We start from the raw sequence: 26,020 nt of genomic DNA, 5'->3' as shown, positions 1-26,020 counted from the left end.
TCCAAATTCCACATTAAAGAATCTAGCATTCTTAGTTGACTTGCCTGGATCCTTGAAACATGGATACTATAAAGTTCTTGCTCCTTTTCATTATCGGTATACTATTTATAATAAGAAACCTATTTTAAACTTGCTGTTAAAGTATAGCGTTGGGGTGTATTGCCATAAAACATTGTTGTTAATATTATTATATATTTATGGCATAGTGGCCCAAAAAGCAAGTTACGAATGTAATCTAAAATTTGGGCATTAGATAAAACTGTTTAACAAATAAAATATTTGATATTACATGAAACAGTTATAATTCCAACACTGAAGTGTGGTTTAAAACCTTGTTTTTGTATACTTCATTAAAAATTAGATAATTGCCTCTGCAATTTTAGGATTTTTATCTGCAGGTAACATTTTATCATACTAGTATTCCTGGGCTTAATTTTATAAATAGGCCATATATCCTGGAAAAGATTCTCATGAAATTCATCAATAAAATATGTTTCACTGTTTCAAAATCAATCCATTACAGAGACAAAATGGTTGAGAGTGGGGATTTTTTTAACGTGTAGCATATTCGATGGCAACACATATAATCTGGCTTTTGAAAAGACAATTCTGTATTTACTTAAATATAAATTAAGATATATAAGGAGCTGAATCTATATGTAATGAATTCCAAAAGTTACAGGTGAACATGGAAGTCTGGTTTAGCCATTAATTTATGTATTGAATTATTCCATAATTTTTTGTTTAATATAGTTATATGCTGATGGACCCCTGGAAAATAAATCATCAGGATCAGTGCCAATCTGACTCATCTTGTGGTCACCTGGTTAAGCCACTATCTAATCATTTGGGATTTCATGAAGCAATCCTTCCTTGTTTTTAAAAATATGTTTCTAATCAAAACTTAATGCTGTAGGCTTAGCACAGCCTTTGTTCAATTGACACTATCCAGTTTCCAGACAACAACAGAATTTCTAGAATTCTACTAGGAACACTTAAAGGAGGTCGTAAAAGTTTTACTTGCAGTTGGGCTACGTTATTATTGGTAAATGTAACTTAAACCACATACAATTTGAGATATAATATTTTGCATTGCAGGAACAAATGTCCCACTTTTTGAATCAGAGTAGTCTTTGCTTTCAGAATTTTTTTTCTTCCTAATGTTTCCTGCAGGTTCAGTTCCCTTTTTTTTCAGATCATCTATTAGTTGCAACAGGTGAGCCTAAACTTGTGGGCTGAAAGAGAGTGACTGGCCCAATGTCGCCAAGTCAGCTTTCATTTGTACAATGGGACTAGAACTCACAGCCTCCTGGCTTTTAGCCTGATGCCTTAACCACAAAACCAACCTGCCTCTGTATTTTGCTTTGCTATTTTGAAATAATGCCTTTAAATGATGTTGCCAGGATAGAGCATGATTAACTAAAATGTTCAAATGATTAAAATTCTCTATTATCATCTCATGATCTTAAATTTTCCATCTGTAGTTTTTTTTAAAAATTAAACCCAAAGCGTTAATTTTATCATGGTTAATTTGAATTGATTTTTCTGGCAAAATTTAACAAATGCCTCAAGTAGGCATTTCAGACCCAACGTGGTATGTGAAAGAAAAGCATTATCTATATATATAACAAAGCACAAACTTTCTTTTGACTAATAATGGGCATTGGCCACCAACCCAAATTAACATAGTTTCCAGATTATTGACAGAGATACTGTATTAAAAAAGAAACCTATTTCATACATTTGTTCCTATTCTTTTAAGAAGAAATTGGATGACCATTTGCCTGAAATGGTATAGGGTTTTCTAATGGAGCAGAGATTTCGATTAGAAGATCTTCAAGATACCCTCCACCTCTCTTATTCTGTTATTCTGTTATTAATATATTGTTTATAATATAATTATTTTGTCAAACCAAAATGAAAAACCTTCTTACTCTGCTGTTGTAATGCTGACTCCTTTGGGAAAGCCATTATGAAAATCAAAATCAAATTACCTAGATTGATATAACTATTAATTTTTTGTTCAATCAAAATAAAATCACCTAGATTGATATAACTATTAATTTTTTGTTCAATCAAAATAAAAGCACAATCTCTTTGATCTAAGATATTAGAGAACCATTGCTTTGGTGAATTATTGGAATATTTGTTTGGACACACTGAAATTAAAATTCCATGTGTTCCACTGTATTATTGATGTCCTGCTTCAGTATAATAAGTGAAATAATTTAAGTGGCATTGCACACTTATTTCCAGAACTTTTTGCAGACGGACTGGATTTTCCAGATTTACTGAACTCTCTATTTTTACCCTTTAGGGCAATGTTTTGCAACGACTTAAAAGAAAAGTACGAAGAAAAAATAGTTATTAAGGGAGTTGATGCAGAAATAATGCAGATTCTTTTGGAGTATACATATACCAGTAAAGTGCTGATTACCAAGGAAAATGTGCAGAAAATTCTTGAAGCTGCCAGCCTTTTTCAGGTTAGTGAATGCGTGCAGTTAATGGAAAATATATATAGGGACAAAGCACATATTAAGATTAAGGTATGAGTTAATTTTATTTAACTGTTGCATTTAATCTGTAAACCTTTATAAGCATAGCCAATTAATGGCTGTTTACTATATGCTCTTTAAAATATTGCTAAATGGGTAGTTGTTTATTGAATAAAACAGGGATTAACAATGTGTGAACCAGTTGTTGAATGAAACTGTGACTATGCTTATCAAAGGTATCATGGCTGCAGATAAGAACCAGGAGGACCATGCATCAAGCCTATAAATGGCAAGCTGTCAGACTCCAAAACCAAGAAAGCCATTCAGAGTTATTTATAAGCTATTTCCTTTATTGTTTTTCACCTATAGACAGAAATAGTTCACCTAAAGTAACTTGACCTCTTCCATCCAACCAAACTATCTAAATTCCACTATCTGTTATTCCTCTGCATTGCACTTCCTCCTCTTGGGAATTCGGTCTACATTCCGTCACACAAGATCATACCAGAACAGATTCTAAACTCTGATCAATAGACCAAAAAGCATCCTAAATAACAGTCAAATTATTCCTAGGAAGAGTCACTTCTCTGTCGGATCAGAACAGCTTAGACAAGAAAATGCTAAACAAAATGAACTTAGCGCCTCCCTATAAGGAACCTGTCACCTTGAACATATTATTAATTAACAGGATACTCAGACTGCTTTCACAAGTAAGGCAAATATATTTATAGAACCCTTGAGTATTCACTGTCTAGTAACTATGTATAATATTGTATTTCTAAACTCTATTTTGCATTTCTAGTAGTCAATTTCAATTTTGAGATATTGGGGGTGGGGGGAGGATGAGATTCTCTGGAAAAAGTCCCTGGAAGCTGTCCTGTATACCTTTCCAGTTTCTTCCTGTGGTTTACTAGCTGGATTGCAGACTGGATGGTGACCTATGGTGAAGCTGGCTAAAGTTTTCTCCTCTCAAACAGAATTAATTAGCACTAGTATTCTATTAATTTTACCTTTGGGATTAATACAAGTAAATCAGGAGTGGGTTGCTGCCCGTTTGATGCACACATAGTTTTGCAAATTAACAAAAGCCTGGTAGAAGAGAGATGTTTTTACCAACTTCTCAAATACTGGGAATATTATTTTTATTTTGAATATAATATGCAGAGAAGAGCAACCAAGATGATTAGGAGGCTGGAGGCTAAAACGTACAATGAACGGTTGCAGGAACTGAGCATGGCTAGTCTAGCGCAGAGAAGGATCAAGGGAGACATGATAGCAGTGTTCTAATATTTGAGGGAATGCCAGAGAGGAGGGGGTCAAGCTATTTTCCAAAGTAGCTAAAAGCCAGACAAGGAATAATGGAAGGAAGCTGAACAAGGAGAGATTCAATCTAGCGATAAGAAGAAATATTTCTGACAGAGCAATCAACCAACGAAACAGCTTGCCTTCAGAAGTTGTGAGAGCTTCATCACTGGAAGCTTTCAAGAAGGGACTGGACTGCCATCTGTCATAAATGATGTAGGGTCTCCTGCTTGGGTGGGAGGGTTTTTTTACTAGATCGGAGGTCACCAACCGGTGGTCTGCAGACCACTGGTAGTCTGCGAGAAAATTTTGGTGGTCCGCAGGAAAATTATTTGCACTTTTTATATTGCACTAAATACTATTTATCTTTTTAAAAAATCATATTGGTGGTTTGCAGGATTTAAAATTATGAATTTAGTTGGTGACCCCCGGACTAAATGACCTAGAAGGTCCTCTCCAACTCTGTTAATCTGTTATTTGACATGTACTTATATCTAAGTGTAGTAGTAGAAGATCTAGTTTTCCTCATAACAAATTGACCTAAGGCAAAACAATTTACCCCAAATCATCCAGTGAACTTTTGAGTCTGATGCTGGACTTAAACCTGAAACTTTTAACTCCTAGTCCAACCCCTTAACTTCTCTCACCATAGCAGAGAGTAAACACCAAGGATATCTTCTGGGAGTGGAGAAAGGAACAGCCTTATGGAAAACCTCAAGCTGTGGAATCTCCCCGAAAAGTTCACTTTGTAGCCTTGGATCATGCAGAAATCTTCAAAAGGGGCCCTCCTGTTGATCTGAGTAACTGGATTTGAGTTCATAGTGAGAGAGACATTTCTGTCCTAAATCCTTTGGGCTTTAAAGATCAGTACCAATTGTGTGATTTCTATACCTTGCATAGGTCATCAGCTTAACTGTTGAATTGTGTATTGTGCAATTGCATTGCACTTTCTGGAAGCTTTTCAAGCACATTGAAATGATGTTACAAGTTGCAAAGTATAATTAAATGTTCCTAGGTCTGGATTACTGAGAAAGGGTCACAAAAAACTCATTAGCCATAATTGGGAGAACATTCTCACCATGCCTGAAAATCTAGTGATAGTGATAGATCAAAAAATATTTTTAATTGTGAAACTGTTCCTTCTGGAGGATGGGGATGGATCTCTTTATCTGCATATTATGTTCCAGTGTATAATTAGGGAAATTGTGGATAATGAGCCTGTGAGTCAGTGAATGGGGATGGAGGTAGGGGTGGGGGTTAGGGTTTGCAGAAATTTTGAAAATAATCCCCAAATAACTTTCTCCAAATAACCAAAATAGTAAAAATATAAGAAATAAGGGGACAGTATCTCCCACCTCAGATTTAACACTTTTATACTGTATATTTCTTAGTTTATTTTCATTGTGGAAGAAACAACATGCAGGGACACAATAACATAAAAGACCAGAATGCTACTAATTTCTAGGAGGGCTAGGAAATATTAGGATGGAATCTGGATATGAATTGTGCATATGAAAAATGGGGGGATAGAACTGAACTTTGTTCCAAAATAAGTGAAACTGTTTATATAATGTACAAACAAATTATCCCCTTGCTGTATTTATTACCTGTGACTACATGAGATAACATCAGATAGCAAGACCACAGGTAACATAGTCTGTTGTCATGATCACACCCAGAACCAACAGTATCTAAATTCCAATATTCAGTTTTTTCTTTCCCAGTAGGACCTCTGCTTTCTCTGGGATGAAAGTCAATTCTTCTCTCCCATCCAGCCTATTAAGCTTAGGCGCGTTCAAGGTCACTGATTGTTTCATAGAGTCAGCAGAGTACTAAACGGTACAGCTGAATGTTATCAGCATACTGAAAACACACTCCTCTGGAAATAGATTGTAAGTGGTAGGTGTAAATGTTATAATGCATAGAAGACAGGCTAGAACCTTGTGAGGAAATAGATCAATGCCGTGTGGGGAATGGGGAGGGCGTCTCAAGCATTAGATTCCTACCATTAACTTTTGTAGGTGCCCTGACTGGAAGTCCATTCTCAGTCAGGGAAACTCATGACTGCTTTTGGATCAGTCACATTCTCTGATCACAATGTCCGGGCTTGTTGTGAGGAAAATTGGTGGAAAAAGTAATGTATGTACTATCTGGGAAGAAAGATATAAATTGAAGAATAAAAAGTGAATGAACTCTGTTTTGGCCTTCAAACACACAAATCTAGCAAAATTAGGATGGGAGCAGCGAGAGACTCTTTGTATCACAGTACATATGGGGGCAGCCCTTCAAGTAGCAGGAGACAGTATAACATTTTTATGGAAATAGTGAATGATGCCCTAATGCAGTGTTTCTCAAACTTGGCGACTTTAAGTCCTGTGGACTTCAACTCCCAGAATCCCCCAGCCAGCATAGCTGGCTGGGGAATTCTGGGAGTTGAAGTCCACAGGACTTAAAGTCGCCAAGTTTGAGAAACACTGCCCTAATGTAACATGGACTGAGGCTACAGATTTTTCTGTTTTGGAGAGCCACTTTGGGAAAGACATTTACACTTTTACTTGTTTTCAGATGCCAAATCTCTTTTAATAGCTCTCTTTCAGATTTTTTTTTTAAAATTCCCTAACTCACAATGGAGGAAAGTGCATCAGTAGTTTCTCTTGTAGTATTGAACAGAACAACTATCTGTAATTCTTGTCTCATTAAGTAATAGTCTAGCTAAAACCATTACTATTTGTTTGAGAAATGTATCTAATAGGATGAATTATACAACATCAGATGGATACTGATTAAATAAGCTTCATTGGAAATACTAAGTTAAATATTTCCATACATGTACCTCAAAAAACAGGAAACAAGTGGTTTATAGACCAGGTCTGTTAATTTTCAGTTTTTGTAAGCAACTTAAATGTGTCAACAGGACATGGTTCAGAACATAAGATTCTCCTGTGAATAATTTTAAAAATCTACATACACTATTAAACTGTGTCTGGTTTTTCACTTCTCTCTTTTACTTTTAATTACTTTTTAAAACCATGCTGGTTTTAAACATGTAATCAGTTTACGTACAGCAAACCAAAAACTATTTTGAGGTTTCATCAGCTGTTAGGGAGAAACTGATGTGATATGACGAGGACCTGCTTAACATGTTTTGATGCCTAAAGCATTATTATTAAGCAGAATTAAACAGTTGCTTCATGAAGCACAACCTGAGAAAGAGGGGAAGTGGGAAGATGGAACAGCTCTCCCCTTAATGGGCCACTGAAGGTAACTGTCCTCTCACCAGTTTTGCTTGCATGAAATGTGGAGAGCATCATCAAACACTTCAAAACCATTTGAACCACCACCAGACTCATCCTGTGCATACAAGTTTATTACACTGATGGTTAATCTTACTATAATATTAGGAAGAAAACAGAATCATTCCTGGTATCTGAGGATAACCAAATAGTGTGTGATACATACAATTTGGAACTTCAGTGGAGGACACGGTGGCTCAGTGGTTCTTTCTGATCGACAATTTGGTAGTTCGAATCCCTAGTACCACGTAATGGAGTGAGCTCCCGTTACTTGTCCCAGCTTCTGCCAACCTAGCAGTTCGAAAGCATGTAAAAATGCAAATAGAAAAATAGGAACCACCTTTGGTGTAAAGGTAACAGTGTTCCATGCGCCTTCAGCATTTAGTCATGCCAGCCACATGACCACGGAGATGTCTTCAGACAGCGCTGTCTCTGGCTTTGAAACAGAGATGAGCACTGGCCCCTAGAGTCAGGAACGAGTAGCACATATGTGCGAGGGGAATATTTACCTTTACCTTTTATTAAGAAATGGCCAGCAAACCACCAGCACTATCTTCCAACATTTATACCTGACATGGTTGTATAATTCAGCCTTATAGCCAGGCTGATTCCAATGCTGATAGCTTTTAGAGTAACTGAATGGATATTTAGCAGATGGTACAGTGGTTAGAATGCAGTACTGCAGGCTGCATGCAATTTGGCGGCTCAAATCTCACCAGGCTGAAGGCTGAGTCCGAAAGCTCAGATGGCAAAATGCTGGTCCTGGTGACCCTGCAACATTATCCTGGGACATCTATATTCACCTTCATTCTGTAAAATTTTTCTTTTTATATAATTTGACAGCTTCAACAATGTATTTAACGATTGTGTTAAATTATGAACTTGGTAGAATGTAAACAAATTAACCTCAGCACTATGATTACTTTTGGATTGCTTATTTTAATAATAATTAATAAAAGCATATATCCCAACAATTATAAATAACAATGTTATTTAATAATAACAACTTATTGCACTAATAATAGTGGGTAAGAATATTAATTATTTATTCTAACCCCTTAAATATGCATTTCAGTAATGTTACCCAGGATTATCAGCAGAATATTTATTTGGAAAATAATTAAAGTAAATTACTCCCACTTTCTTAATTTCAGGAGTACAATAGAATGAGTGGCTTTTATAGCAACATAATTGTTGCTCTCATTAAACAACTGGGAGTCAAAACACTTGATGGCCGACATTAAATTCAGAGGACTGTCAGTAGATCTTAATTTACCTTCAGCACAGTCATTTTTTGGAAAACCTTGTCTGTTGTGGTATTTTACTGAGATTAATTTGCATAAACATTCATTATAATATTAATATAAAATATTATTTTTTGTTGAAAAGTAGCAATTACCATTGAATACAAAAGTAGCAATTATCATTGAATAAAAATGGGCATGCTACATATTACCTCAAAACGGTTAATTCTTGCATATCACTCTGCTATGCAAACGTTAACCGTTTTGAGGTACTATATAGCATGCCCAAAATCAAAGGCAGTTGCATCTAGGGAATAACTGTGGAGAAGACCCTTGTCCTCTAGTGCTTGTTCACTAGAACTTGTGAAGTTCTAGGATATATCTAGTTGGCCATTGCTCTACAAAGGATAAGCTTTTGGCCTGATCCATGGGCACTCTTCTTACATTCTTAGATATAGGACTCTGCTTCAGTGCTTCCAGATGGTTGCGAAGACTTGCCTGGCTGCTGATTTTCCTGTTCCCCTTGAACTGTATCAAAACATTGTCAAGGTCAGCAGTGAGAAGAAAATGTTTCAGTCAGGGATTGCTACCACATAACTGAAAAATGCACAAACTTGAACTACTGTACCTAACAAGAAACAATGGGCAGAAATTGTAAGATACGAATTTGGGCATTTTGTACATCAACCAATGTTGTTCCTCATGTTCTTAAAGTTTTTCAAGAGCAGTGAAAAAAGACAGGAAAATAGGTCTATATGATATTTTTTCTCCTATGCTTTCAGTTTTTGCGCATGGTAGAAGCTTGTTCCAGTTTCCTTAAAGAAGCTTTACACCCAGAAAACTGTGTTGGGATTCTCAGGCTGGCCGATGCTCATTCCCTCGATACATTGAAGCAACAAGTTGAGAATTATATTGTGCAGAATTTTACACAAGTGGTGAATTACGATGAGGTCTGTGAGTTGCCTGCAGACATTCTGAATGCCATGCTAAAAAGTGATGATCTCTGTGTCACCGAAGAAGCTCAAGTATTTCAGATAGTTATGAAGTGGGTGCGTTACAAAATAGCGGACAGGCTCCCACTCCTCCCATATATCCTGGAGAGTGTGCGTTTACCTCTTCTGGATCCTTGGTATTTTGTAGACACTGTTGAAGCAGATCCACTCATCAGACAATGTCCTGATGTCTTTCCTCTGCTTCAGGAAGCCAGAATGTACCATCTATCAGGAAATGAGGTGAGTAATAATATTAAAGGAACTACAATAGAAAGATTATCTAGATCTTATCTGTGGTAGGAAAGTTGACTGCTAAAGGCAACTTTGAACAATTCCATGGATAATGGCTTCATGGCTTCAACAACCTTTTTTTCTTTGAAATCAGAGATATATTCATGTACTGTTTTCAGAAGCTCACATAGCTCCTGGAACACAAAAATATTTTTGTGTAAACTTTTATAGATGCACAATTTTATATTTCCCCCTAAAATTGTGCAACTGCCGACAGTAATCTGTTATTAAATTGTTGTAGGACTTTTTGTTATTATTTACAATTCTACCTGAAAAATCTGTTATTAATTATATTTATGAATTAATTCCTTATCACTTCTTTGATGTATGATGTGTTTAAAGCCTAGAATAATAGCGCCTGTCTGAGGGCTCTGAGCATCCTCAAAAATTGCTACCGAATTATATTTATTATACATCATAAAAGGGAAATTGTAAGTAAATTAACCCCACCCAGTTCTGCCACATTTGACTTCAGGATCAAATGTCACTTCTAGTCCCTACAAACATGGGCATCCATGACCTAAATACACATTTGTAGATGGGGAAAGTGATTGTTGGTTGCTAGATTTTAACAACAGCAACATAATAATAGTTACTTTTGTTTTCATTTAGATGATTTCAGGAAGAACAAAGCCCAGAATGCATGAATTCCAGTCTGAAGTTTTTATGATCATAGGTGGTTGCACAAAGGATGAAAAATTTGTATCAGAAGTAACTTGCCTTGATCCTTTGAGACGCAGTCGTTTGGAAGTGGCAAAACTGCCAAACACAGAGCAAGAATTAGAAAGTGAGAATAAAAAGTGGGTGGAATTTGCTTGTATTACACTAGGAAATGAAGTCTACATATCAGGTAAGGAATGAAATAATTTGTTCTCTGTCCTCCTCCCCTGCCTTTTTTTCTGAAAAGAAGAGTAATAGAGCTAAATAGTGAACTAGCAAGTGAGCAAGCAAACAGATGCAAGGTGAACTCTCTGAACCACTCCCCCAGGGTAGAATCTCTGGGGAAGCCATCCGTGATTGCAAAGGTTTTACTTCCGGAAGAAACCATGCTGTTTAACAGGCGTGCTGCTGACCTGTAAGGTGTCTTTATGTAAATATTTTTGCTTTCAGTGTGTCAAGTCATGCCACATGGCAGCTGCAGTTTTCTGGTGCTTCATTCTCCTATATTCACAGTTGCATGAAGTTGTAACTGGATGGGCTTCTTCCCACAACCTGGTGCCCTGTAACAGGCATTGGGTTGTTCACCATTCTCATTTGGTGCTCCTGTGTCCTGGCACTTTGTGAAATATATAACTTACATATCAGCTTGCAGAGGCTCTGCTGCTGAAGCAAGGCTGATTTGAAGCAGTTGGGGAGGACATTGCAGTAGCTTTGGTGGCATCTCTCTCCTTCCTTCCTTCCTTCCTTCCTTCCTTCCTTCCTTCCTTCCTTCCTTCCTTCCTTCTTCCTTCCTTTCTCCCTCCCTCCCTCCTTCCCCCCTTCTTTGGAATAGTTCCTATTCAGACCCCCACATTTATTCAGGTTTATTAAAATGTGAAATGAAGAGTGAATAGCTAGGAGTCTTATTGGATGACCTGGGTCTATGGGGCATAGCTGTTGCCTTCCCTGTTTTTACTATGTTTATGCCAAAGGAAGGAGGGAAGGAATGTAGATAGATAGATAGATAGATTAGATAGATAGATAGATTAGATGGATGGATGGATAGATAGATAGATAGATAGATAGATAAATACAATACAATACAATACAATACAATACAATACAATACAATACAATACAATACAATACAATACAATACAATACAATGGTAGAGTTGGAAGGGACCTTGGAAGTCTTCTAGTCCAACCCCCTGCCTAGGCAGGAAACCCTATACCGTTTCAGACAGATGGCTATCCAACATCTTCTTAAAGACTTCCAGTGTTGGGGCATTCACAACTTCTGGAGGCAAGCTGTTCCACTGATTAATTGTTCTAACTGTCATGAAATTTCTCCTCAGTTCTAAGTTGCTTCTCTCCTTGATTAGTTTCCACCCATTGCTTCTTGTTCTATCCTCAGGTGCCTTGGAGAATAGTTTGACTCCCTCTTCTTTGTGGCAACCCCTGAGATATTGGAACACTGCTATCATGTCTCCCCTAGTCCTTATTTCTCTTAAACTAAACATACCCAGTTCCTGCAACCGTTCTTCATATGTTTTAGTCTCCAGTCCCCTAATCATCTTTGTTGCTCTTCTCTGCACTCTTTCTAGAGTCTCCACATCTTTTTTACATTGTGGCGAACAGAACTGAATGCAGTATTCCAAGTGTGGCCTTACCAAGGCATTATAAAGTGGTATTAACACTTCACTTGATCTTGATTCTATCCCTCTATTTATGCAGCCTAGAACTGTGTTGGCTTTTTTGGCAGCATCTGCACATTGCTGGCTCATATTTAAATGGTTGTCCACTAGGATTCCAAGATCCCTTTCACAGTTACTACTACTGAGCAAGGTACCATCTATACTGTACCTGTGCATTCCGTTTTTGTTGCCTAAATGTAGAACCTTACTCTTTTCACCATTGAATTTCATTTTATTAGATAGTGCCCAACATTCAAGTTTGTCAAGATCCTTCTGTATCTTAAGCCTATCTTCTGGAGTGTTAGCTATTCTTGCCAGCTTGGTGTCATCTGCAAATTTGATGAGTTCCCCATTTATTCCCTCATCCAAATCATTGATGAAGATGTTGAAGAGTACTGGGCCTAAAACAGAGCCTTGGGGTACTCCACTGCATACTTCCCTCCATGTAGATGCAGTTCCATTGAGGACTACACGTTGAGTGCGATTGGTTAGCCAGTTACGAATCCATCTGGTGGCGATGCTGTTTAACCCACATTCTTCTACTTTACCTAGTAGTAGGTTATGGTCTACCTTATCAAATGCCTTACTGAGTAAACTATGTCGACGGCATTTCTCTGGTCCACTAATTTTGTCACATTATCAAAGAATGCAATAAGATTAGTCTGGCATGATCTGTTTTTGATAAACCCATGTTGGCTTTTGGCTATTACTTTGTTTGCTTCTAGGTGTTCACAAATTCGTTGTTTGATTATTTTTTCCAGATAGATAGATAGATAGATAGATAGCAGGGCTTGCACAGCTCTGAATTTGATCTTCAAAATGTGTTTTAGCACATGAAAATATTTCATCTGGCCACTTTTATTTTGAAGTACACAGTAGCTACATTTGGGTTCCCATTAGTCCTAAATGAGATCCAAAACATTACATAGCATTAATAGATAAAGTTATAAGTGCAAAAGAAATCCTTTGCTTCTTATGCAGTATAGATTGTTGAGGTGATGGCAATGGATGGAGAACCTTTGGATCATCAGCCACTTATGATTTCGTAGCCCCATTTTTTGTGAAGTTTGAGTGCAAAATAGATGCATCGATTTAGCATCTTAAAGCTCCCAGATCATCTCCCAGATCAAAAAGAAGGAACCAATATTCTCCCTGGTTAGATCTCTTCTATGTCTCATCTGCACCTTTCAGATATTGGAAAAATATTTATATAGGACAGCACAGCATCCTGGATCAAAAAGTTTGTCTATTTCCAAGTGTAGGCATGTAAAGAATATGACAAACTGGCACTGAAGTTTTAATCTCTTCTCTCCCACAAATGATTTACTGGACATCTTTTAGTCACACTCTTAACTAAGGGAAAAATACTTTCTGGTGGAAAAATATTGAGTGATTCAGTACTATATATACACTTGGGCTCTTGAAGAAATGGCAAGATATAAATCTAACAAACTAAATAGATAAAAAGGCTTCTGTTCTTCAAATGTGTTATCATTTAATTCCAATTAAAACATAAAGATGTATTTAAATTATGTGAATAGAAAAAGTGTCAGATCTTTTTGAAATTATTTCTGTTTATCTCTTAAACAATGAGGACTAAATCTTAGTGAACAAGAAAAACAGACAACAACATAATGCTCAAGAGCCTAATGAAAATGTGTGAACAAAAACTGTTGTTGAGGATATGTCCTGAATCTTGGGAAAAAAATGGAATTTGATTTTTATTTGTTGCAGGAGGAAAAGAAACACAACATGAAGTCTGGAAGTATAATTCATCTATCAACAAATGGATCCAAATTGAATATTTGAATGTTGGAAGATGGAGGCACAAAATGGCTGTTTTGGGTGGCAAAGTATATGTGCTTGGTGGTTTTGATGGCGTACAAAGACTTAACAGTGTGGAGATTTATGATTCCTTTCACAACTGTTGGTCTGAGGTAAAGTACAGATGTACTTTCAGTATTAGTGAAACAGAAAACAGGGCCAAAATAACACAGTGTTGTTGCTATTTAATTTAAGTAAACAGACTGTTAGATCGGGTAATGGATAGGCACACACAGGCTAACGGTAACAATAGCTTTTTATTAAATGCAACAAGTGAGAACAATCCAGTGAAGGTTGCGTCTGACAGCAGCCCTTTTATAGGGAGCTGTCAGACCCTTCGACCAATGAGATTAAACCTCTGTTCCCGCCGGAACAGAAGACCTTGGTGGAAACCACTATAGTTGAAGCTACTATGTAACACCCCTCCCCCCTTAGATGGAGCAATCCTACTGGTCACGTAGTCACGGAGGTAGGCAGGCTTTTGAGTAGCTCTGCCTGACCTGTGCAGTTCAGTCGGAGGATGTTCTTCGAGCAGGTTGGACAGACCTGTTTGCTCCGCAGCTCCACTTGGTGGAAGCTTCCGAATCTTTCACAGGCCGAGGCTGTAGCTTCTAGAGCCGGTTCGCTTGGTGCTTGCTGCAGGCCTGCAACACAACCAGATAAGTTTCCCGGTACCCTCGGGCTTGAGCTGCCTGTGAAGAAGTGGTGTATTGCTCCCTTTGGGTAGGGCTTTGGCTATCTTGTGCAGGAGTTACCTCTGGTTGTCTAAGAGTGGAGTTGGAGAGGCGGCCACGGAGTTGGTCAACGTGCCTTTTCCAATTCAAACTGTCCTCAAGATAAGAGGATAAGAGATAAGAGCGAGGCCCAGTGATGCCTATCACTGTGGCAGGAATCCACAGAGTTACCCCGGCGTAGTCGTGGGCGTAAACTGAATCCCCTACACTAAAGTTCCAAATTTTGCTTGTGGAGTCAGGGGGCGATGTGGCAAAATAGTTTGGTTGTAGCCAGTCTAAGTGGGACCTTAGCAGGCGACCCATGAGAAGCTCAGAGGAGCTTCTCCCTGTAGTGGCACTGGGTGTGATGTGCTGAATTAGCAAATAGTGCTCAACCCATGTTTGCCAATCTCCCGGGCCCATCCTAGTGAGGGCCTCTTTTGCAGATCTCACCATTCTTTCCGCCTGATCATTGGAGGCCGGATGGAATGGCGCGACCAGGGCATGTCTGATTCCCTGTGCTGCTAAGAAGGTCTCGAATTGCATGGCCGTGAATTGGGGCCCGTTGTCAGAGACCAAGATGTTGGGCAGGCCATGTGTGGAGAAAAGTCTCCGTAGTAGCTTGATGACTGCTTCTGCCATAGTGGAGGCCATCAGGACTACCTCTAGCCATTTCGAGTAGCCGTCCACGAGGAATGTCTAGCCATGAACTGGGCCAGCAAAATCAATGTGCACCCTAGACCATGGTGCTTGAGGTCGCTCACACTCCTAGGGGGGCCTCTGGGAGAGCTGGTCTGGACTCCTGGCATGGTGTGCAGGTACCACCCATTCTTCGATTTCCCTGTCCATGTTAGGCCACCACACGTAACTCCTAGCCAAAGACTTCATCCTGACAATTCCAGGATGCCCTACGTATAAATCCTCTAATACTGCAATGCGCAGTTTGGATGGAACAACGACCCGGTTTCCCCACAGCAAACAGCCATTTACAACAGATAACTCATCACATTTACAATGGTACATTTTGAATTCAGATCCAACAGGCCCCTTGGGCCACCCCCTCCACACCCAGTTCAAAATTTGTTTGATGGTGGAGTCCTTTGCAGAGTGACGGGACAGGACCAGTCTCTAGGCAGTCAATGAGAAGGACTGGCATCTCGGGGGTAGGGTCAGCAAGAAGTTCTGGCAGCAGGCTGCAGCTCAAGGCGTCGGCATGCCCCAAAGTGGAGCCTGGTCGGTGGATGAGACGGTAGGAGTAAGCAGCAAGGAAGATCATCCATCTGGTCATCCACAGTGATAATGACACAGGGGTAGGACGGTCCCCAGCCAGTAAGCCCAGTAGCAGTTTATGGTCTGTAATGAGTTTGAAATCACAGCCTTATAGCTACTCATGGAACCTTTTTACTCTGGCCACTGCAGCCAAAGCCTCACGGTCCAGCTGGCTGTAGTTCCGCTAGGCAGCAGACAAGGTCCTAGAGTAAAAGGCTATTGGAGCCTTGGTTCCATTGGGCATGCAGTGGCTGAGAACGGCTCCGATGCCGAACGGTGAAGTGTCACAGGTCAACACCAGTGGCAGGGTCTGGCTGTACTGCACCAGGAAAGTGTCCACCGAGAGGAGTCTTTACCATGGCAAATGCATTGACTTCAGCTCTGCCCCAGGACCACTTTGCATTCTTAGCCGGGAGATGATGTAAGGGCTCAGCAACGATGGCTTTCTGTTTAAGAAATACACTGTAGAAATTAAGGAACCCGAGGAATACCTGTAGCTCGGTTTGATTGCGAAGTGTAGGGGCGTCCTGGATTGCTTTAATTTTTTTCGAGGTCAGGTGAATCCCAGAGCTGTCGATTAGGTACCCTAGGAATTCAACCTTTGGCACCTTAATTTGGCATTTTTCTTTCTTGAGACGAAGGCTTTTGTCTCTAATTCGAGCCAAAACAGTTCGTACACATTTGAATAATTGTGCCTCATTTGCAGCCAATAACAAGATGTCATTGAAATAGGGGATGACTCCTGGAATCTCCTGCAAAAGCCATTCCATGACGCTTTGGAACAGTCCAGGGGTGATACTAACACCAAATTGCAGGCGGAGACATTTGAATGCACCCCTGTGCGTCACAATGGTTTGGGCCTCCGCCGTAGCACCATCTACAGGCAATTGTTGGTATGCCTACACCATGTCCAATTTAGCGAATACTTTGCCAGGGCCTAATGAATATAATAGGTGCTGTACAATTGGTACAGGGCAGTGGTGGGCAACCCGCGGCTCGGGAGCCACATGCGGCTCTTTACACCCTTTAATGCGGCTCTTCTGTGTGCTGGGTGCCCGCTCCCCTCCCTCCTCTCGGGCTTCTGAGGGAAGCTTCTGCAAAAGCCCGGGCGAGTGACAACCAATTTTGGTCCTATGACTGCAGAATGCTGCAAAATACCATAAATGCAGGCCAGTTGTTGAGTGTTTCAAATGTGATTGGAACACTCAACAAGGTGACCACAGTGTGTGTGTGTGTGTGTGTGTGTGTGTGAGAGTGAGAAAGACAGACAGAGAGAGGAACAGAGAGAGGGAGTGAGGGAGGGAATCAGAGCGAGACTGACAGACAGACAGACACACACACACAGACAGACAGAGAGAGACAGAGAGGGGGAGGGAGGGAGAGAAAGATAGACAGGCAGAGAGACACACACAGAGTGAGTGATTAAGTGAATGAGTGAGAGACAGACACACCCACATACACAGAGTGACAGAGAGAGAGGAAGGGAGGGGAGAGAGACAGAGGGCGAGACAGAGACAGACACACACACACACAGAGTGAGTGAGAGACAGACAGACACACACACATACAGAGTGACAGAGATGGGGGAGGGAGGGAGAGAGAGACAAAGAGCCAGAGAGAGAGAGAGAAAGAAAAAGAAAAAAAGAAAGAAAGTGGGAGAGAGAGATGAAATTAAAAACAACAACATACAAACCTGACTTACTCAAACTATCCAAGGAAATGCAAGGCCAATGTTCACATTAGTGGTTGTGACTTTGTCAGTCAATGTCAGGATGTAATTTTCTCTACATTGTAAGGCAAATTTTACAGAATTTAACGTTATTGATAAATAATATGGTTCTAAAGTTTTTGTTTTATTAGTTGTGTTATTTGTATCCTCCCGACCTATGTGGATACTTGCATGCAGAATATTCTCAATAAAAACTTATTGAAACTAAAAACAGTGTACCATCCTATGTATTTTCGGTTTTAAAAATGTGGCTCTCAAAGTAAATTTCAATCGTGGTTTTGGCGAGATTTGGCTCAGTTGAAAAAAAAGGTTGCCCACCACTGGTACAGGGTAAGCGCTTTGTTGTAACGCTTTATTGATTGTGCATTTGTAGTCTGCGCAGATGCGGACAGACCCATCAGATTTGACAGGTGTCACTATAGGGGTCTCCCAGCGTGCGTGATCAACTGGCTCTAGGATTCCCTGGCCTATGAGCGTGTCAATTTCCAGATCTATTTTGGGGTGGAGAGCGAAAGGTACTCTCCTGGGCTTTAGCCTTATGGGGGCTATGTTGGGGTCCAAATTAAAGGAGATTGGAGTCCCTACATAATTACCCAGACCGGTGCTGAAGACGTCCTCGAACTCCTTAAAAATCGCTTCAGCACTTTCGTCCTTCAAGGCTTTGATTGATACCGGTCACTTCTAGGCCCAGGGCTTTGAACCAGTCAAGCCCCAGGAGGCTCTGCAGGTCGCTGCTGACCACCGTCACTGGGAGTTGGCCGCTGTATTTCTTGAATTGCACCTGGAAGGTGCCCTGGCCCACGATGGGGACTTGGTTCCCCTGGTAATCGTGGAGGCGGATGTCAGGGACACGTAGATGTTGCTTCTTCAGGATAGGGATAGCCCGCTTCAGTGGAGACCATGTCATGATGGTCAGAGATGCCCCTGTGTTGATCTCCATCTCGCATGGAGAGCCCTCGATGAGGACTGTGACCTTCAGCTTTTTTGGCTGCCTAGAGTGGACTTGGCCAATTGAGGTGTGGTAGGTGAGTCTGGCGTCACCCTCTGAGTGTCATGGTGGCTTCTGCCATGCCCCTTGGTTGGGCCTCTTCTGGCAGTTAGCTCGGCTTCTTGGCTGCCAGATCGTCATGGGGTGCTCGCTTCTGCACACTCGCTTGGCAATGTGCCCTTTTCGCTCGCAGCGCTGGCAGGTAGCGTTGCAGAAACGGCAAGCCAGTCTCCTTCGCAGGTAGCGCAAGGCTGGAATCGTTGTCCGAATTTGCACGCCAGCTTGGTGCGGCTACTGTGCATGTGGCAGCTGTCATCTTCAGCCTCGCGGTGAACGCATGTATTCTTCCGCACGTCTTGCGGAGTGTTTTGAGGCTGCAGTGTCTCTGTGGACTTGATGACCAATTTTGACGCCCTGGCCTCGCACAAGGCAATTGGTAGAGTGAGGTTAGACTTGGCAAGTAACCTCCTCTGTAAATTAATGTCCTGCACACCGCAAATTATGTGGTCAAGAATGAGTTCGTCTAGGTCTCGGAACTCGCAGTACGCTGCGGCCTTTCGTAGCGCCGCAATGTACTCGTTGATTGATTCACCTTCCCGCTGGTTGCGAATGTTAAATTCATGCCGGCGAACATGCTTAGACAGCTTGGGAGTGTAGTGGGTCCTCAGCATCTGCTGGAGCATGGACTAAGTGACCGATTGTAGCGGCGTTGGTTCTGACAGGTCTTTGGCAGTTTCGGACACTTCCCGTCCACAGTAACCGAGGAACATGTTCTTCTTGTGGCCTTCAGAAAGGCCCATGAAGTCGTTGGCCTCTAGGAAGCAGTCAAATCATAGCATATATGAGTCCCAATTCTCGGTGACTGGGTTATACGTAGTCAGTGGGGCGTGCATGGCCGTTTTGTGTCCTGAGGGCGTTTTGAGTTTGCCGCTCAAAAATGACTGCTCGAAGCCACGCTGAACTCCTGGGCTGAATGTACTTGCTGGATTGCCATGCTCTTTTTGGTTCGCCTAGTTGCCTTCCAATCCCACCTTCGTCGCTAGTGTGAGATCAGCTAATGGATAGGCACACACAGGCTAACAGTAACAACAGCTCTTTATTAAATGCAACAAGTGAGAACAAACCAGTGAAGGTTGAGTCTGATAGCAGCCCTTTTATAGGGAGCTGTCAGACTCTTCGACCAAAGAGATTAAAACTCTGTTCCCGCCGGAACAGAGGACCTTGGTGGAAACCACTATATTTGAAGCTAGTATGTAACACAGACATAGAGTGTTTTCACACACAACACCCGAAATGTTTTTTTTAAAGTCTGCATCTATAGTACAGTGTAGAACTAGCCAGCAGATTCACTGAGTATTAAAACAACATTTATTTTGTCCTCCTTTATCAGCTGTGCATTATGAATGTAGATTAGACCAGCGAGACATACAGAATTTAGCACATCTGTTTTTCACGCCCCATGTAGCAGCTCTTGCAGGTGAAGATCTTCAATGCAGATCAGAAATCCCAGACTGTTTTTAGATGCAGCCTACACAGAGGGTGCACAAGTCTGAGCAAAGCACTGCTCCTAGACACTGTTGTAATGTTGTACCATTACTCTCAATTCCTGTTTCCCACGTTTACATTAGCATGAATTCACAAAATCGAGAATGCGAAAATAGATGTGTGGTTATTTTACTTCATGTGCCAATTTTCATGGGTCTAAATTAAAACAAACACATATACATTTAGCTACATGTTTCCTAAGAAACTCATTTTCCATTTATCAGAAAAAACTTTCTGTACTTTCTTTTCAAAATGATATTTCCAGTGTATGTAAGAAATATTTTCTAGAATTCTATGTTAGATTCCTCTTGTGCACCCTTATTTACCTATTATGCTTTGCAATATAATTTACTCCTGTGCAATTAGTCCAACTCCGTTGAATAATAAAAATTCTTGTTCTAGCTATTATAATAATATTGGTACACTGTTAGTAATTACTTTATTTTACTCTTGTGGAAAAAAATGGGTTCAGAAATGATGATTAGCCCAAAGCCACTCTATCATTCCATTGGCAAGCACAGACTTGAATCTCTATTCCACCGATTCATATCAATGCCTCTTCCTTCTTTCTTTCAAACACAACTGAGTTGCCAAGTTTTGAGTTCTTATCCCATGAACACTGCAGCAAGTTTTGCATTATTTTTTTCTGACCCCCAAAGATTTTGAACCAACTTTTCATTTCCTTTCTCTATTATTGTAATATTCTTCTTCCTAATTGCTGGTAACTAGCATGTTTAACTTTGGACTTTAATTCAATTTCATATTCCATTTCCCTAATATAATAAGCCACATAAAATCAAAATTAATTTTAACACATTCCTAAATTACTTTATTTGTTTGATTTTAATACAGGCAACTCCTCTCATGATGAGTGTGAGCTCATTTGGAGTAGCCAGTTACAAAAAGAAACTCTACGTGATTGGAGGAGGACCCAACGGAAAGTTGGCTACTGACAATACACAATGTTATGATCCAACAACAAACAACTGGTGCTTAAAAACACCTATGCCTGTTGAAGCAAAGTGTATCAATGCTACAACTTTTCGTGACCACATCTATGTTGTGGGTAGGTTTAATATCTGCTTTCACATGCTTAATAATTTGCATATTCTCTTCAGCTCAGAACTCTCATTATAGTTATACTTATTTTTGTTTACTGCAAACTGCAGACTTGTGATACTCTTTTTAATTAGAACATGCAGATACTTCTAGAGAGATAAAGTGCATTTTAGTGTTAGCTAATGTACAATAGTAAAGTTAGTACTAATTATACATTACGGTATTAATTGGACTATTGATTATTAGTAGGTTCTCCTATAGGAGAATGAATATATTGGCATTTACTGAAATCATTTAAAAGTAATGTAATAGGATGATGCTTGCTTATATATGTATTACAGTGAATGTACAGCATGAGTGTGTGTGTTTGTGTGTGTGTGTGTGTGTGTTTACATACATAGAAAAATGCAGTTTTAGATGAACCTTTGAATGTAAGAAAATAGAATATTTTGCTTTCTTTTCAGTGAGTCTGTGACATATATGTGTCTCATTTCCTATATACAAACCAAGATTCTTTGACAATAATTTCATACACATTTTCACTAAGTCACAGACGAGGACATAATTGATGTACAGTCTAGTAGGATATACCCCAAAAGTTGTGTATTTAATATACTTCCAGATATCATTTTGATTTGAATAGATCAATCCAAAGAATTCTCAGTGTTTAAAAATCTTACACAAAAGATGACAAGGAGTTTTTGTATTCCATTTTATACCAGGATGTAGGGAGGGAGTTAAGCAATAGACATCCTGGAGACATAATGCATTGTAATCATAAACCTGTGTAGTATTACCTGTGGGCTTATGATCACTCACTTACAGTCTATTGAGATACATTGATCTTTTAAGTCCCTCTTGTTTTCTGCCTGGATTTTCCATTTCAGTGTGGGCAGAGAAGACAAGACACACCTCCCTGGTCATCAACAGTCAGGAAATACTTAGGAACAAACACACAAATCAGTTTCAATAGAACACTGAAGCATATTAACATTTTAGGAATACATAGAGGCCCAATGATTATTGTGTACATTTGTTCTCTGTCTCTCTCTCACTCATTCACTCACTCACACACACACACATCCAGTCTCACTCACTCACTCACTCACTCACACCACTTTTATCCGACCAAGTCCTTGCTTTGTTCATTCATAGGTCCCAGCAACTACATTTGCTTGTTGATTTATAAATCATCTTCTTCTTTCTTCTTTGATTTCATAATGATTTGTTCTGTCTCATCTAGAAAGGATCTTTGAGACAAGATTACTGGCTTTTGTCTTCTCGGCTTACTCAGAGACAAATTTGGTCTCGTGCATTCAAAGTCGATTAATGGCAGTCTGTTAAATTGAGGTTTCACTTTATGCATTGAAGAACCAGTCACTTCTTGAAAAGAATAATTTTCCCTCTCCCCTTTCCAGGTGGGGCAATGAAAGCAGTCTATTCTTACAGTCCGCTCAAAGATATATGGTGCCTTGTGACTCAGTTAAACCATGAATGTGCTAGTTGTGGGATTGCTCCTTGCAACGACAAACTGTTCATTACTGGAGGACGGGATGAGAAGAATGATGTCATCGCCACAGTGCTGTGTTGGGATGCTGAGACCCAGAAATTGACAGAGGAGTGTATTCTCCCACGTGGGGTCTCGCATCATGGGAGTGTCACCCTGAGGAAGTCATATACATACATCCGTAAGGTAGTTCCTGGCGCAATCTCAGTCTAACTTTGAAGGAAGACTCAAGATAAATGAAGAATAAGTGCTCGTGAAATACCTCATTTTCCCAAAAGTTATAAAGAGCCTATTGGGATGGAACAATCATGCTGGCGCAGCATATTTTCTCAGTTTTCTTCTATACATGCTAAATTGTCAAATGGGATATGGGAAAGACATATGCATTGTGGTATGAGTTCATTTGCACTCCACAAAGTGATATGTGAACCACAGTATTACTATCCTTCAGTTATCACATTTCTCTGATTTTGCAGTGTACTTCTCTGGTTTAAAAAGAATGTGCTCCACAGAGTAATATGTGCAAAGGGGAACAAACATTGCATATAAAAAGAGAGATGATGGGCAGCCTGATGCCTCTAGGCACCGATGCACTCATAGATGAACATGAAGGAAAAAGGGAAGAGCTGGCATGCTGCAAATTAACCCCAACAGGAATTCTTAGAAGATAAAACGGGGGATGGCTGGACTTAAGATGGCAATTAATTTGTGAGACTACTTCCTAAAAGTCCAATAGGTTGCAGCAAATCAAACATAGCAATGTGAAAACAAAAAACGCAAACTTGGGGAAATAGCTTAATGTAATTGTGGGAAGAAAGTGACGTATTCTGTGTCACCTTTGCCATCCACAACACCCACTAGCCATGGCCATATCTGACCTCAGTAAACTGGAACAAAGTACTTCTTCAGCTTTTCTGTGGGTATTGATGCTTGTTCTGCACCTTTTGCTTTTGAAATAAACTCTGCCTCTGCTCCAAGTAACTTACCCTGTGTGTCCTATGGAGGACCCGCCCTAGATTTGAACTCAGAATTTTCTACTAACATAACATTAGTGGAAAGCATATGTAAAGGCCGCATATTAAATTTATTACAAAGAAAGATAACCTGGATGGTCCCCCTGTCCCCCACTAATACAGTATAGATAGCAACAAATAAATAAAGGCAGGCAAAAGTTTTGTGCAATGCCCAGTTTTCCTACTTGTTACCTAAGATTGCTAACTCCGGTCCAGATTCTCTCACACTTTGAAATAGAGCCTGCTTTGATATGTATCTGGGTATATCAGTGGCCTATACCTCCTAGAATCTCCCCCAAAGAATAGCTAATAAATTAATTGCCTGGTACTCCTTTTAACGTAAGTAACCAACACAAAGTGTCAACTAAAGTGCCATCACAGATACATTACACTTGTACGCCAGACTCTGCACTGTCTTCCTACCAATGCAGTTCAAATGCTGTTTTTGACTTTTAAACCCCTAGGCAGCTTAGTAAGGGGATATTTCCATCAAACAATCAATCAGAATAGAGCTGGAAGGGACCCTAGAGATCTTCCAATGTAGTCTAACCCCCTGCTTAAGGAGGAGATCCTATATCATTTCAGACAGGTGGCTGTCCAGTCTTTTCTTTAAAACCTCCAGTGATGAAGCACCTACAACATCTGATGCCAAGCTCTTCTGACAGCAGATTTGCAAGACCACTTTGGCTAACTAGTTTCAACAGCCTGATTTATGTGTCCCAACAGAACCTGCTTATAGAAACTTCTTAGTGAAGAGGGAAGTAGGGGATACTGCAGTGGTGGGTTTCACATTTTTTTAGAACCTCTTCTGTAGGTGTGGCCTGCTTTGTGGGAGTGGCTTGCCAGCCATGTGACCAAGTGGGAGTGGCTTGGCAGTCATGTGACTGGGTGGGCGTGGCCAACTTGTAAAATGTGGTGAAACTCACTTAACAATGCTCTTGCTTAGCAACCAAAATGTTGGCTCAGAAACTCTGGCATTTGAAACACGCAAGTCTTAAAGCTGTCACGTTACAAGACCTTTGCACCCCTAACCCTTTAGAAAAAAAAACCAGGGATGTTGAAACTTGACAGCTTTAAGACTTTAAGGTTTAGACAGGGCTCTTAGAGGCGGGCGGGGCAATTGGTGAGCCAGCCAATCAGTGAGCGGCAGGCGGGGCAAGCGTGGTGCAGACGGGTGGGGTGGGGGGAGCTGGAACCGGTCCTAAACGGCAGGGTAGATTTGTGGAACCTCTTCTATAGAAGAGGTTAGAACTGGCAGGAGCCCACCTCTGGGACACTGGTACTATTTTTCTATTGCCGTATCTGTTCAGGGAACAGTTTTCTTCCAGAAATTCAGTCAGCCGCCACACAGTTGTGGAAGTTTCATAATTTACCAAAAATCAAGTTATTTCAGAGAGGAACATGAATTGATGCAATTGATTGGGAGTTGGTTTATTTTTGTAGTTATACTATGAATGTTTTATTATATTTTTATGGATCTATTGTAAATGGTGAAGAATGTCTTTAGATTATAATAAACATAAGTCAAACAAACAAGCAATGTGAAATTTACCTGGAATGCCCTTCTAGAAGACAAAGCTGAACTCTACGAGTTGTGATTCCCAACTTTGGATATTTGTTTTAATTGTTCTTTTGTCAGCACCACTACTACTTTTTTTGCTGAAAGATGTGATAATATTTCAAATGAATTGAAGTTAACATTTGCCATTTTAAGATGTTCCTGTCATTTGGTAATAGCCTAAAATATAAATATCTTTTAAAGATTATAACAAATTAAATAAACATACCTGCTTCTTTATCAGAAAATTAAAGGACAGAGGGACAGGAAGAATAAATGAAAAAGGGACAGTAATAAAGCCTTGCCAATTTGTGATAGGAATTATATGGCCTCACTGGTTTACATCATAACTCCATCTGGAGCAACCCATGATTACACACACACACACACACACACACACACGGTGTTGGGATTCAGCCAGTTCACACCACTTCGAGAGAACCGGTTGTTAAATTTCTGAGCAGTTTGGTGAACTGGTTGTTGGAAGAAATCATTAGGGTAGAGAACCAGTTGTTAAATTATTTGAATCCCACCACTACCTCCTTCCCCAAATATTAAGGGCACTTCTAGACAACCAGCTTTTCCTTAACTCAAGTATAAGTGGGCTTCCTGGGATACTCTAATTATAGATTACCAAGTTGCCACTGGAATAGCATCCATATTTGTTTGTGAAACTATAGCTTTCCTAGAGAATGAACGGCCAGTCCTCTCCCACTCTCTTTATGGGATGCTCTGCCTCAGGAGAACACTGCATTATATTTTGTTCTAACATTGATATTTATTGCTTTTAAACACAGTTGTTTTTATTGTGATGGTTTAACTTGAGAGTTTTATTTTTTATTCTTATCTTGTAAATTGCTCTG

The 26,020-nt window shown here is 40.0% G+C and overlaps 1 protein-coding gene across 1 annotated transcript in view; it reads left to right on the top strand.

Moving 5' to 3' along the window:
• KLHL6 (kelch like family member 6) overlaps positions 1-26,016 on the top strand; it is a 27,938-nt gene extending 1,922 nt beyond the window's left edge. Inside the window, exons 2-7 of the mRNA XM_081954190.1 lie at positions 2,318-2,483; positions 9,117-9,566; positions 10,230-10,467; positions 13,687-13,889; positions 20,873-21,086; positions 22,498-26,016. Coding sequence (XP_081810316.1) covers positions 2,318-2,483; positions 9,117-9,566; positions 10,230-10,467; positions 13,687-13,889; positions 20,873-21,086; positions 22,498-22,799 — 1,573 coding nt within the window. The 3' untranslated portion in view covers positions 22,800-26,016. The remainder of the gene's footprint in view (positions 1-2,317; positions 2,484-9,116; positions 9,567-10,229; positions 10,468-13,686; positions 13,890-20,872; positions 21,087-22,497) is intronic.
• Positions 26,017-26,020: the final 4 nt, after the last annotated feature.

Source organism: Natrix helvetica (genome assembly GCF_964273705.1).
Source record: "Natrix helvetica genome assembly, chromosome: 5".
Lineage (NCBI taxonomy): Eukaryota > Metazoa > Chordata > Lepidosauria > Squamata > Natricidae > Natrix > Natrix helvetica.
This window is presented reverse-complemented; position numbering and strand designations above follow the sequence as displayed.